This window comes from Channa argus, chromosome 22 (assembly GCF_033026475.1).
Source record: "Channa argus isolate prfri chromosome 22, Channa argus male v1.0, whole genome shotgun sequence".
Taxonomy (NCBI): Eukaryota; Metazoa; Chordata; class Actinopteri; order Anabantiformes; family Channidae; genus Channa; species Channa argus.
In genome coordinates, this window is record NC_090218.1 from 6018671 (window position 1) to 6033128 (window position 14458).

At 36.3% G+C, this 14458-nt stretch overlaps 3 protein-coding genes across 3 annotated transcripts; all 3 read left to right on the forward strand.

The window, feature by feature from the left end:
* Nucleotides 1-702: 702 nt before the first annotated feature.
* On the forward strand, nt 703-1686 carry LOC137108195 (olfactory receptor 6C4-like). The gene has a single exon (XM_067492557.1). It carries the CDS (start codon nt 703-705, stop codon nt 1684-1686), a length of 984 nt encoding a protein of 327 aa, XP_067348658.1.
* A 2885-nt stretch (nt 1687-4571) lies between these two features.
* Nucleotides 4572-5564, forward strand: LOC137108196 (olfactory receptor 1E16-like). Its single transcript, XM_067492558.1, has one exon. The coding sequence runs from the start codon at nt 4572-4574 to the stop codon at nt 5562-5564; it is 993 nt and encodes a 330-aa protein (XP_067348659.1).
* A 2627-nt stretch (nt 5565-8191) lies between these two features.
* On the forward strand, nt 8192-9181 carry LOC137108197 (olfactory receptor 1-like). Its single transcript, XM_067492559.1, has one exon. The coding sequence runs from the start codon at nt 8192-8194 to the stop codon at nt 9179-9181; it is 990 nt and encodes a 329-aa protein (XP_067348660.1).
* Nucleotides 9182-14458: the final 5277 nt, after the last annotated feature.

Genomic DNA, 14458 nt, shown 5'->3' on the forward strand with positions numbered 1-14458 from the left:
TTAGTATAGTAGGTGTTTGTTCATAAATGTAAGTACTGAACAAATTCAAAATTTTGATCTGATGGTGCCACTACATACAGACTCAGATGCTGCCTTTAGATATTAAATTGGATAAATATGATGCCTACGCACAACCACAAAGAGCTCTTAGAATGACTGCAGACTGTTGGTAATTTGTAACTTTTACATAGTGTAACATTTTTTGCAAACATGAAATACTAACTAAATGGTCAGAGAATACTTCTCATCTTTGCCTATCTAACTCTTTGCATAATGTTGTTTAAAACTAAATAGTAGCTAAAAGCTTTATCAATAAAATTCAGTTTTGATTATTAAAATGTGCTTTAGATGCTTTATACATGACTGCAGCCAGTAATTCCACTTGTCTGTTGCTGAGCATCACACACACACACACACACACACACACACACACACACACACACACACACACACACACACACACACACACACACACACACACACACACACACAAAAACAAATGGCCTCATGGGAAATGACTTCAACCTTATTTAATAGAAATCCAGAACAGGCTCTTTCAAAGAGGTTAAAACTTGACAGAGCTCTGTCACTGGAAAGACATAGAAGAGTGTTGCTCCACCTACGCTAGACAACACAGAAGAGGAAGCTTCTCTACATAAATCACTGTTCAAAGGGCAGCGGAAGTCCAAAAAGATTTTCACGATGGAGTTATTTAATTCAGCTCTTGGGAGAAACATCACTTTTGTGCGTCCTGCGTATTTTATAATAAGTGGATTAATGGGCATACCTAATATCAAGTACTACTATATCTTTCTCTTTTTTGTTTATATAGTTTCAGTACTGGGAAACACGGCTGTCATGGCCATAATATACTTAGATCACAACCTAAGAACTCCAAAATATGTAGCAGTTTTTAACCTGGCATTTGTGGACCTGTTTGGTAGTTCTGCTTTGGTGCCCAAAGTTATTGACATCTTCCTGTTGAACCACCCCAACATTCCTTACAGTGACTGCTTGACGTTCCTGTTTTTCTGCTACACCTGTCTTTGCATGCAGTCCTTCAACCTGGTTGCACTCTCCTATGACAGACTGGTGGCCATCATCTTTCCACTGCACTACCAAGTGAAAATCACCCACAGGTTTATGTTGTCACTGATTGGTGTTTTCTGGGTCTTTGTTATCATTGCTATTCTTATTGCAATTGGTCTTATTACAAGACTTTCTTTCTGTGGCTCTGTGGTTATTAACAGCTATTTCTGTGACCATGGCCAGATTTACAGACTGGCCTGCAATGACCATTATCCCAACTATGTCCTCAGTTGTTTATACCCAGTTCTTATGTTTTGGCTTCCACTGGTTTTTATCCTGTTAAGTTACCTGTATATTGGCTTTACTTTGGCTAAAGTGGCCACAGTTCAAGAAGGACTCAAAGCTTTTAAAACTTGCACAGGTCATATATTATTAGTTGCAATCTATTTCATCCCACTGTTAATCACTTTTACCTTGATGGAAAATATACATCCAAATGCCAGGATCATAAACCTGTCTCTGACCTCTGTCATTCCTCCAATGTTGAACCCAATAATTTATGTTCTGCAGACACAAGAAATAAAAGAATCTTTAAAGAAATTATTAAAAATTAGAAGGAAATTAAAAATAACAATGGCAAAATCAACCATAATGTGATTTGTTCATATTACACATTTTGTTTCAGTCCTTTATGTACATTAAGTTGTCCATTGTGAAAACACTTTCTGTGGATTATTTGATCATCACTGCAAATTTATGGATTACAATTACTGAAATGAAACATTCATATCTTGAACAACAACCTTCTCTTACTCTACTTAAATAAAGTTTTGTTTGGTCTATGTTATAAAAGCAGCATCAAGGAAGCTATTTCAAAGGAAATATGTTGATAATGTTTTAATAAGCATCTTAAAAGACGGGTACATTATTACATACACACAAATGTATTAGTTAATATTAAGCTAAGCCACAAAACAATCTTTCTCTTTTAAGAAGCTTTCAAAAGTTAGGGAAGGATGACAAAAGATAAGCCAAAACTGAATCTGACAATTTTTCAAATGTTTGGTCTTTATGTGCTGACCATGATTTAAAAAGTGAAACTTTGACTAACAGTTTTTGCATTTTTTCTGCTTCTGAGAGGGGTTAAAAAAAAAAAAGATATGAACCCTAAAGAAAAAGCAAAACATTAGAAAATGTATATTTACAGCCTGAATTTTTTGTTTCAACTAATCAGAAATAATAAAAAAATCTTTGTACAGAATGTAATTTGAACTACTTTTTGTTTTCTACTACAACACTGCTTCTTTGTTCATAATATAGATTCTGTTTTATCAATATATGTAAATGTTTGTACGTTTGGCAATGTAGGTTGTATCATTATTCTTTCTAACATCACACAAATGTTTGTATATCAAGTTAGGCATATTAAATAATCAAATCATTTAAAATTGTATATAACACATTTGTAGAGATTTCAGATTTTGTGATAAAAGACAAAAGTTACATATTCCAGTGATGTACATTTGCATCTGTTATAAAAGCAGCATCACAGAAAGTTTTAAAATAATAAAAATGTAGATAATAATACCATTATTAAAAGAGTTATTTCAAGTTCCATTTATTAGTTTTCAATTGAATGAAAAAACTGTCTAAACAGTTTTCAATTGCTGAGTAATAAAATTAAAATAAATAACTACAGGAAAATCACTTTGAATGCGTTATCAACATTTATATGTGCTGTGTTTTTATTTTTATTAGTTATGGAGGAGCCCACCTAAATCAGAGTCCCAAATCCAAACAATGTTTAAGGAAAAATTCAGGCCCCCTTAGAGAAGTTACTTGCCGTAGTTATAGTCATCTAATTAGAGCTTCCAAACAGCTGATCGCTGTTTTTTTCCCTGCAAACGGCTGAAAATTGATTTCATCCTAAGCAGAGCTGGCCATATAGTCCCCTAGGTCACCACTTGCTGGAGGGGGCTGCTGCAAGCCCTAAAAAAACAATATGTAAATATTAATAACGATTTCCAACCTTGACTGGCGCCCTTTCCTCGTGCTCTGTCTTGGAAAAAAAAAAAAAAGAACAAATGAAAACTAAACAATTTCCCCACTGTGGGATCAATACAGTTTGATCTTATCGTAAAGTGCATCTAGAAAGTGTCACAATCCTGTTCCTGTGTTTAGTTGTCCCCGTTCTTCCCAGCTTTATTTGCTGCCCTTGGATTTTATTTTGTTGTCCCTCCTGTGCCACTTACTGTTATTTGTCTGTTTGATTTCTTTACTTACATCGTTTGTCCTCATTTGTTTCACCTGCTCCTCTGTCCCAGACTGAGGGGAGATCTGTCTCCCCCCTCAGTTTATAAAAGTTACCTAAGGAAAAACTTGTGTGAAAAATAATCCACTGAACATAATCTAAACGCTAGTAAATACTGCGAGGTGTAGTGATTCATTATTTAAAATGATTTGAAGTGCAGAATAACATTTTTTGAAACCTTGAGTGTCACAATATTTGATTCTACTGTGCATCCACTCCAATGATGATTTCAATGTATTGGGGTCTACAGCAGCTGACGTGACCCTTGTCCTTCCTCTTATTTTTTCATCAGCATCTCATCTTTTAATGGAGTTTAAGATTTTCTTTCCCTTTGTTTCTACATCATTTTAGTTGGATACTTTCTTTTCTACTTATTTAAGTTCACCTAATGAAAATATTTTAAAACTGGTATCTATTTGAATTAAGTACATGCAGTTCAGACAATTTTACACAAAGGGTGAGTCCATGGAGAAATAAGTACCTAAAATTACCTGCTCTACTGCAGTAGTTTTATTATGGAAGCTGCAGACACTAAAAATATTTTTTTGTTTATATTTTTTAAAACGATAAAGGCTTGAACTTTCAACAGCTTGTGCTGTAATGGTTGGCGATTTGTCTTACAACGTTTAAACGTTGTTTTTTCCACACAAAACAATATTAGAAGTGCTTGTTAATAGATTTCATTTAGTTGCTTATGCTAGTGGAATGGAGGCTATATTTGACATAAGGTCATGAATTTACAATAGGTCTCGACAGGAGGATTTTTTTTGGTATAGGACAACAAATCCTAACCGAAATGCGTTTTATATTTGCCAATATGCCTTGATAAGTGAGTTTAAATAAGTTTGACCACAGTTTGTTTTGTGAGTTTTTTTTGTTGGTTTGTTAATAACTTGTTTCAATTAGTTTTGCTTCCACTGAAAACACAGAGAAGATGTAATCGATAATACTGATTTTTAAAAACATATTTAATGTTGGTTTCTACCACTACTCTCTTTGCACACTAATACCTACTGGTGCCTCGAGTCGGGTGCAGACACGAGGGAATAGACCGTGTGCTTTAACTGGTAGAATCCCAGTTTCCCTTAGCAGCTTATGACACAGCTTGACACAGCTCTGTCATCCATAAGAGAGATGGTGAGAAGCTTCCCTCTATCGAAATTACTTCGGCTAAAGCACAAAGAAGGTAACTACATTACCAAACGGTAGAAGTTTGACAACAATTCTTCAGATGGAGGTTTTCAACTCTTTTCTGAGGCAAAACATCACTTTTGTGCGTCCTGCATATTTTTTAATAAGAGGTTTCATTGGTATACCTCATATTGAGTATTACTATGTCTTTCTCTTTTTTGTTTATGTTGTTTCAGTGTTGGGGAACACAGCTGTGATTATTATAATAATTTTGGATCACAATCTACGAAGTCCTAAATATATTGCAGTTTTCAACCTCATAATTTCTGATCTGTTCAGTAGCTCTGCTTTGGTGCCGAAGGTTCTTGACATCTTTCTGTTTGACCACAACTACATTCCCTACAACGATTGCTTGACATTCTTGTTTTTCTGCTTCAGCTCCCTTTCAATGCAGTCCCTTAATCTGGTAGCACTTGCCTATGACAGACTGGTGGCCATTATCTTCCCACTGCACTATCAAGCAAAGATGACCCACAGGTTCATGTTGTCTTTGATTGCATTTTTCTGGGTGTTTTCGATCACTATAACCCTTGTTTCAGTTGGCCTTCTCACAAGAGTTTCTTTCTGTAATTCTGTCATTATTAACAGCTATTTCTGTGATCATGGCCCAATGTATCGGCTTGGCTGTAATGATATTACTCCCAACCGTGCAATTGGTGGTTTGGCACCAGTTCTTATTCTTTGGCTTCCATTGGTTTTTATTTTGCTAAGCTACTGCTATATTGCCTATGCTTTGTCGAAGATTTCCACAGTTCGGGAAAGAATCACAGCCTTTAAAACCTGTTCAGGTCACCTGTCATTAGTGGCAATCAATTTTCTCCCTATCATTTTTGTGTATCTCTTTGGAGGAACAATACATCCAAATGCCAGGATTATAAACCTGTCTCTTACTTCTGTTCTCCCTTCAATGTTAAACCCAATCATTTATGTTCTACAGACACAAGAAATCAAATTATCTTTAAAAAAGCTTTGTAAAATAGAATGGCACTTCAAAATCGCAACAAGAAATGAAAATGTATTTTGTGCTGCATAGTAAAATTCATTCTGATGTAATGATTCTTAAACCATTGAACAAATATTATTGGTTATTATCTATTAATTCTGCTTTTAGTAAAAAAATATGATTGAGATATTCCCAAATAACCAGCAATGTTATGTAAAGCTTTAAATTAATTGTTATTTTTTCTGAGATGATCATTTGAAAGTTATACAATTTGAATAATCTGAATTTTTACTGAAATGGGAACAATGTTTATACTAAAGCTAATAACTAGATGATGTGATTTAATTCTGAATCAGGAAATAGGTTATTAAATCTAAAATGTGAACCTTTTTACATTTAATGTATTGTAAAAATTTAACAATAAACTATATAATGTAATTATGTAATTTTAGAATTAAAGAAATGTAGTTAAGTAGTCTTTTCTCTCTCTACTGTTCACCAACCACAGGGGTTTTAGGTGGATAGCTGCCCACCCCTGCCCTGGGTCAGAGTTTTGTTATGTAAAGTGCCTTGAGGTAATTTTTGTTGTGATTTGGCCCTGCATACATAAAGCAACTGAGCCAGACTACTAAAGGAACATTAAAGTGAGTTAGTCAGCTGAATGATCCATAATGGTTCATGAGCGAGGCCCCCTGCACACCTGGGGATAAATGCTGCAGGGGATAAATGCTTTGTTAAATTTATTGCTAAATGTATGCAGTGCCACTTAAATCTTTGCAAATCTTTTCTATTTCTTTCTAGTACTTAAAAGGCAATCTAGTTACGCTGTTTCATATGTTACAGAAAATCCTTAGTTCCTTGGAAGGGGAAATTAGAGTCTGACTTTTCGATGAACTGGGTGACAATCAGGTGTAGAGCTGGGAGGCCTTGCTTTGTTCAAAGAAGATAAATCTGGCTCTTCACAAAAAATGTCTGATCTTGACTTCAATTATTAGACGCACATCAAGGGAAGTTAAAACAAGATGCAGCTGACTGCAGTTTGCATTCTCACAGCAAAAAGGTCTAGATACCCATTTTCTTGTCAAACGTAAAAAAAGAACACCTGTAAAAATGTTTTCACTTTGTCATTATGATTGCAATTTTTTCACACTGATTAATGTAAAACAATTTCAGCTTTTTAAATTTCATATTTAAATTACAATGTTAAAAGGGGTCCGCCAAAGCAACTGCTTTAGGTAGCATACATTCTCTGACATTCTTGAAAACAGAACAAACAAACAAACCCAAAACAAACAAACAAAAAACAATAAAAGACATGTAGCAGGATGAACTGTGGTTAGCCAGCCCTGCAAGCTCCCATTCAATCACAACTGACTCTCATTACTTTGTGTACCACTGTGTTTTCTGCATATGTGCTGTCTCTGCTTATTCAACCACATTTTGTTTAGAATGTATTATGTAATAATGTACATCGGTTGATCAACCCTTGAGCCACTACTGAAGGAAGGGGTGTATTTTGTTTTGGCAGTGACAGTGGCACTGAAGCAAAGAGAGGAGGCAGAGCTGGAGGTAGCAGAGCTTAAGATGTTGAAGTTCTCTTTGGGAGTGAAGAGGATAGACAGGATCAGTAATGAGGACATCAGAGAGGCAGCTCATGTTAGATGTGTTGGAGATAAAGTCAGAGAGGCCAGATTGAAGTGGTTTGGACATGTTCAGAGTAGAGATGGTGAATATATTGGTAGAAGGATGCTGAGGTTGGAGCTGCCAGGCAGGAGGTCTAGAGGAAGACCAAAGAGGAGATTTATGGATGTAGTGAGAGAGGAAATGAAGTTAGTTGGTGTGAGAGAAGAGGATGCAGAGGACAGGGTTAGATGGAGCACATGATTCGCTGTGGCGACCCCTGAAAGGAAACAGCCGAAAGGAAAAGAAGACCTAAAAATTTTCAAGCAGCTCTGCACAAGATTTGTCAATTCACCATTCCGTGTTATTCAGTCAGTGTTGTATAATTTAAAATTTTTTTTCTGTTGCTTTTGGTCTTTAGAAACACACATTGGAAGGAGGCAGATAAGGAAGTGGTTAGATTGGAGTTCTCTCCAGTCAGCCAATCATCAACAAGGTAGCGTGCAGTAGGGCAGCACAGTTTAAAGAAAAGTAACTGTCATGTGCAAGGCCTGCACGGCACCTCTGCTTGTGCCAGGATGATTCCATTTTGGGGGGGGGGTTTGCAACACCACGCATTGAGCATGAATCCTAATTCATGATCATATGGCATTAAAATAACACAATAGAAATAAAGGATTCCCAGCCCTGGTCCTCAAGGCTCTCGGATTGTTTTCCAACTATTCCAGGACTACTGACTGCTGATTAGCTGAATCAGCTGTGTTCAGTCAATCAATCAGAAAATGGAAGATACCATCTTACGTGAGAGTAAGGTGGCAGAAGAGAGACAGAATGGTATCTTCAAGCCTCTTAATGTCTGAGCACACCGTACGCAGGCAATCAGTAGTGGGTAGTGCAGGGATAGCTGGAAAACAAGCGGGGCAGGGGGCCTTGAGGGCCACGGCTGGGAACCACTGATATAAATTACTATAAATTTAAGGTCTCTCACAGTATGACTCACTTTGAAGTTTAGCTACAACAGTTACATCAGTGACCTATGTCATCGTTCAATACACATATTGCACTATTTTCTTTGCTTTAAACCTGGTAAAAATAAAATGGGTCCAGATGAAAAAGCTGCTACTATTTTGAATGCTACACAAGTTCGTCCTGCAAAATTCTACCTAAGTGGATTTTCTAACATCCCTAATGTTACGTGTTTGTATGTTTTCCTGTGTTTCATCTATATCATCACTGTTCTTGGTAATATCCTCCTTCTCTCAGTGATTTACCTGGTCAAGACTCTTCATACTCCTAAATACATGATTGTGTTCAGCCTGGCTTTGACAGATTTGTGTGGGAGCACTGCTCTCATCCCAAAAGTCTTAGACACATTTTTGTTTGACAGGAGAGAAATTGTCTATGAAGCTTGTTTAAGTTACATGTTCTTTGTTTGGTTCTTTGGGAGTGTGCAGTCATGGACACTTGTCACTATGGCCTTTGACAGATTTATTGCAATTTGCTTCCCTTTGAGGTACCACTGTATTGTGACAAAACCAGTTATTGCTGCCATGCTGCTGTTTGCTTGGGTTTTTTTGTTTAGTCTCTTTGCACTTGCTGTTGGCCTCCTGGATCGTCTCTCCTTCTGTGGATCTTTGGTGATACAAAGCTTCTTCTGTGATCATGGACCAGTGTATCGTCTGGCCTGTAATGACACTTCTTTAAATTTCATGGTTGCATATGTTGTCCTAATTGTAGTAATGTGTTGTCCTCTTATATTGATAGCACTGACATATGTTTGCATCACCATAGCACTGAGCAGGATTGCATCAGGAGTGGAACGACTGAAAGCACTGAAAACTTGTACTTCTCACCTGATTCTTGTTGCAATTTTCTTTCTACCACTTGTGGGAACCAACTTAGCTGTACTGACTTCCAACATTCATCCTAATGCCAGGATTATCAACTCTATCTTGACACATACAATACCAGCTTTGCTAAACCCCATCATATACTCTTTAAAAACAGAAGAAGTGCTAAAGTGTATAAAACGGTTTTTCAAAAACAGGCTTAAAAAAATAACATCATGCAAAAAGATGCTCACATGATCATCGCTGTGTTAACACATTAAATATATGCAATATATACTATACATATGTACAGTAGTATAATTAGTGGGAGAGCTGTAAGCACAGCTCTCACACTTATGAGATCCTTTTCTTTATTATTATTATTATTTCGCCGTTTTTCGGTCACTATCTCCTCCTAGACGGTTTGTCGTAGAAACTTCGTTCCACTTCCTAAACGTAGGTCTCTTTTAGGAGATCTATGCTATTACTTTTCTTATTAATAACTTTTATACTTTTTATTATATTTCACTTTTTATCAACTTTTCTTCCCATTGAAAATGAATGGAAGCCACTTAAAACTTCCCTTCAACTTGCCACTTTTCATCTGCCTCTTGTGTCATCATACTTTGGAGTAGAAACTTCATTTAAACTTTATACGGGTCTAGATCCTTTCAACTTTTTCTGGGTGGATCAGCTTCTTTGTATCTTTTATACTTTTTGAATAATCGCAGTTTTAGTTTTAGGCAACTTTTGGAGCTTTTTCAACTTTTCCATTAGTGTGTATTGCGGAATGTTGGAGCAGCTAGAGTGGGTGACATCACACGCACTCTAACTTTTCAGCTTCCACTTTTAGCAACTTTTTTCTTTCTTTTCCTTCTTTCCTTCAATCAACTTTAATCTTACATAAACAAACTATACATCAGAATGTAGGTATTTTTGTCTTCTTTCAGTAAATATAACTCTCATAGTGACAGGACTGACGGTTCTTTCTCCAAGAGTCCAGAAGCGGAGAGAGTGCCGTCTGAAACTCCCATTGGAGCCCATTATAACAGAGGTTCTTAAATTCTCCTCAAATCACAAACGGGGGGCTGTTTTCAAATTGCCACCACGCCTTCATTTTATGGAGTATATTCAAATAAAGTACATCAGTGTGTTCATTGAAGCCTTTTGTCACTCACAGTTTTTGAATTGTTTCGATAGGACTAATACTTTTTCATATTTTGAGCATTTTGCGAGGCATAGTCTCAGTACTTTTCCAGCCTGCCTTTGCATTTGGCTCACATGACTCAGCAGGCAGGCAGCAGTCATTGTCATGGTAACGGACACAGCTGCATGACGTCATGTAATCAGCCTCAGAGCTGTGTCCACACACTTTACCTGAGTTTTTCTCCCTCAACATACACAGTGGAGACACACACAGACACACACCCTCACAGACAGGAAATACCCTTTCAACATAAAAGCCTTTCATAATATTTTATCCACTTTTTAGCATTTAAATGCTAAAATGACTTTGTGGTGAAGTTTCCCTACACACACACCCTCACAGATAGGAAACACACTTTCAAAATAAAAGCCTTTCATAATATTTTATCCACTTTTTAGCATTTAAATGCTAAAATGACTTTGTGGTGAAGTTTCCCTACACACACACACCCTCACAGACAGGAAACACACTTTCAAAATAAAAGCCTTTTATCATTCTTATTTTAATTATTTAGCATTTAAATGCTAAAATGAGTTTGTTTTGAAGTCTCCCTACAGTGGACACACAAACTACCACACAGACACAGACAGGAAACACACTTTCAAATTAAAAGCTCTTTTCAACTTTTTTTTCTCAACAGTTTTTCAGCATTAAAATGGTTCCTTCATTTCTAAGTAGTTACTTCTAGCTTTTTTCTTTACACTTTAATAGCAACTTTTTTACTTTGCTTCTTTTTTTGTTTCTTTTAACTTTGGGAATATTTACCTTTTCCTTTGTTTCTTACTACTTCTTTCCACTTTTGTTAATCAAGTTGTTGCTTTTTCACTTCTTCCTTTACACTTTTAATAGCAACTTTTTACTTTGCTTCTTTCTTTGTTTCTTTTAACTTTGGGAATATTTACCTTTTCCTTTGTTTCTTACTACTTCTTTCAACTTTTGTTAATCAAGTTGTTGCTTTTTCACTTCTTACTTTTTTCTTTACACTTTCAATAGCAACTTTTTACTTTGCTTCTTTTTCTGTTTCGTTACACTTTAAATATCAACTTTTTACTTATTTACTTCCTCCATTGTTACTTTCTACTTTTTTTTTCTTTTCTGAATTCAACTTTTCTTGGGATTTTGGATTTTTTCCTTTTATTGTCATCTTCTTTCTTTCTCTTTTTGTTCGTATTTATCTCTCTTCAGCGTTTGCGGCTTTGAACGTGCAAACGCCTCTGCTCTCAGCAGCTTCTGAGCGGTCGGCCTCTACCGGGCGACTTAACAGCTCTCCCACGTAATTTCCTTGGAAATTGCCTTTTCTAGTTATTATTATTATTTTTATTTCGCCGTTTTTCGGTCACTATCTCCTCCTAGACGTTTGTCGTAGAAACTCCGTTCCACTTCCTAATCGTAGGTCTCTTTTAGGACATGTGGGCTATTACTTTTCTCATTAATAACTTTTATACTTTTTATTATATTTCACTTTTTATCAACTTTTCTTCCCATTGAAAATGAATGGAAGCCACTTAAAACTTCCCTTCAACTTGCCACTTTTCATCTGCCTCTTGTGTCGTCATACTTTGGAGTAGAAACTTCATTTAAAGTTTATACGGGTCTAGTCCCTTTCAACTTTTTCTGTGTTGATCAGCTTCTTTGTATCTTTTATACTTTTTGAATAATCGCAGTTTTAGTTTTAGGCAACTTTTGGAGCTTTTTCAACTTTTCCATTAGTGTGTATTGCGGAATGTTGGAGCAGCTAGAGTGGGTGACATCACACGCACTCTAACTTTTCAGCTTCCACTTTTAGCAACTTTTTTCCTTCTTTTCCTTCTTTCCTTCAGTCAACTTTAATCTTACATAAACAAACTATACATCAGAATGTAGGTATTTTTGTCTTCTTTCAGTAAATGTAACTCTCATAGTGACAGGACTGACGGTTCTTTCACCAAGTGTCCAGAAGCAGAGAGAGTGCCGTCTGAAACTCCCATTGGAGCCCATTATAACAGAGGTTCTTAAATTCTAATCAAATCACAAACGGGGGGCTGTTTTAAAATCGCCACCACGCCTTCATTTTATGGAGTATCTTCAAATAAAGTACATCAGTGTGTTCATTGAAGCCTTTTGTCACTCACAGTTTTTGGATTGTTTCGATAGGACTAATACCTTTTCATATTTTGAGCATTTTGCGAGGCATAGTCTCAGCAATTTTCCAGCCTGCCTTTGCATTTGGCTCACATGACTCAGCAGGCGGGCAGCAGTCATTGTCATGGTAACGGACACAGCTGCATGACGTCATGTAATCAGCCTCAGAGCTGTGTCCACACACTTTACCTGAGTTTTTCTCCCTCAACATACACAGTGGAGAAAGACACACACACACACCCTCACAGACAGGAAACACTTTCAAAATAAAAGCCTTTCATAATATTTTATCCACTTTTTAGCATTTAAATGCTAAAATGACTTTGTGGTGAAGTTTCCCTACACACACACCCTCACAGACAGGAAACACACTTTCAAAATAAAAGCCTTTTATCATTCTTATTTTAATTATTTAGCATTTAAATGCTAAAATGAGTTTGTTTTGAAGTCTCCCTACAGTGGACACACAAACTACCACACAGACACAGACAGGAAACACACTTTCAAATTAAAAGCTCTTTTCAACTTTTTTTTTTTTCAACAGTTTTTCAGCATTAAAATGGTTCCTTCATTTCTAAGTAGTTACTTCTAGCTTTTTTCTTTACACTTTAATAGCAACTTTTTTACTTTGCTTCTTTTTTTGTTTCTTTTAACTTTGGGAATATTTACCTTTTCCTTTGTTTCTTACTACTTCTTTCCACTTTTGTTAATCAAGTTGTTGCTTTTTCACTTCTTCCTTTACACTTTTAATAGCAACTTTTTTACTTTGCTTCTTTCTTTGTTTCTTTTAACTTTGGGAATATTTACCTTTTCCTTTGTTTCTTACTACTTCTTTCCACTTTTGTTAATCAAGTTGTTGCTTTTTCACTTCTTACTTTTTTCTTTACACTTTCAATAGCAACTTTTCATTTTGCTTCTTTTTCTGTTTCTTTACACTTTAAATATCAACTTTTTACTTATTTACTTCCTCCATTGTTACTTTCTACTTTTTTTTTCTTTTCTGAATTCAACTTTTCCTGGGATTTTGGATTTTTTCCTTTTCTTGTCATCTTCTTCTTTCTCTTTTTGTTTGTATTTATCTCTCTTCAGCGTTTGCGGCTTTGAACGTACAAACGCCTCTGCTCTCAGCAGCTTCTGAGCGGTCGGCCTCTACCGGGCGACTTAACAGCTCTCCCACGTAATTTCCTTGGAAATTGCCTTTTCTAGTTTAATTTGCCTTTCACTGCAGACCAAATGAAAACCAGTCAATCCAAAATTAGACCCAGTTCTAAAACCAGTTGGACGCGACCAGTTTGGGGCTAAAAGTGGGCAGAATTCAATACATTTTCTGCTCATCTTTACACTTCTTTTGCACAAGTGCTTGTATGCTGCTGCTTTGCACACTTGCACAGCCCTCCCCCTCTACTCACCATCTAAAGAAAATCCAGGATAACCTCTTTGTCACATTTTATTCCTTTATTATTCATAATACTGTTGTTGTATCTGTTACTCTCTGTTGAGGATGATTATGTTGTTAAAGATCTGACTTTGAGTTGATCGTGTCAGCACACTCATGACAGTAACTAGACAGTAACAGATCTAATTAATGACCATTTGACCTGTTTCTCTGCTGCAATATAAGGAATATAATGTTGGACGGCAACTGACTTTAGGGAACATAGTATATGGCCTGGTGTCAGGTTGGTTCCAACAGTTCCCATCTGTCAGCTCTATCATTCCTTATTATATGCTGTGTTATTTTCTTTGGACATCTTGGGATCCAGATAATGAGCCCTGAAGAGAAAACTGCTACCATAATTAATGCTACTTTTGTTCGCCCTGCAAAATTTTACCTCAGTGGGTTTTCTAATATGCCTCATGTTAAGTATAACTATGTCTTTTTGTGTTTCATCTATATCATGACTGTTGTTGGGAATGGGCTGCTTCTCTCATCTCATCTGGCCTGTAATGACAGATCTTTAAATTACGTAATGGCACAAGTTGCCTTAACTATAGTTATCTGTATTTCCCTCATATTGATAGTTATGACATATGTTTGCATTGTCATAGCACTGAGCAGGATTGTATCAGGAGTAGAACGACTGAAAGCATTTAAAACTTGCATTTCTCACCTGACTTTAGTGGCTGTTTTCTTTCTACCACTTGTGGGAACCAATGTACCTGCATTGACCTCCTACACTCACCCGAATGCAAGGATATTTAACTCT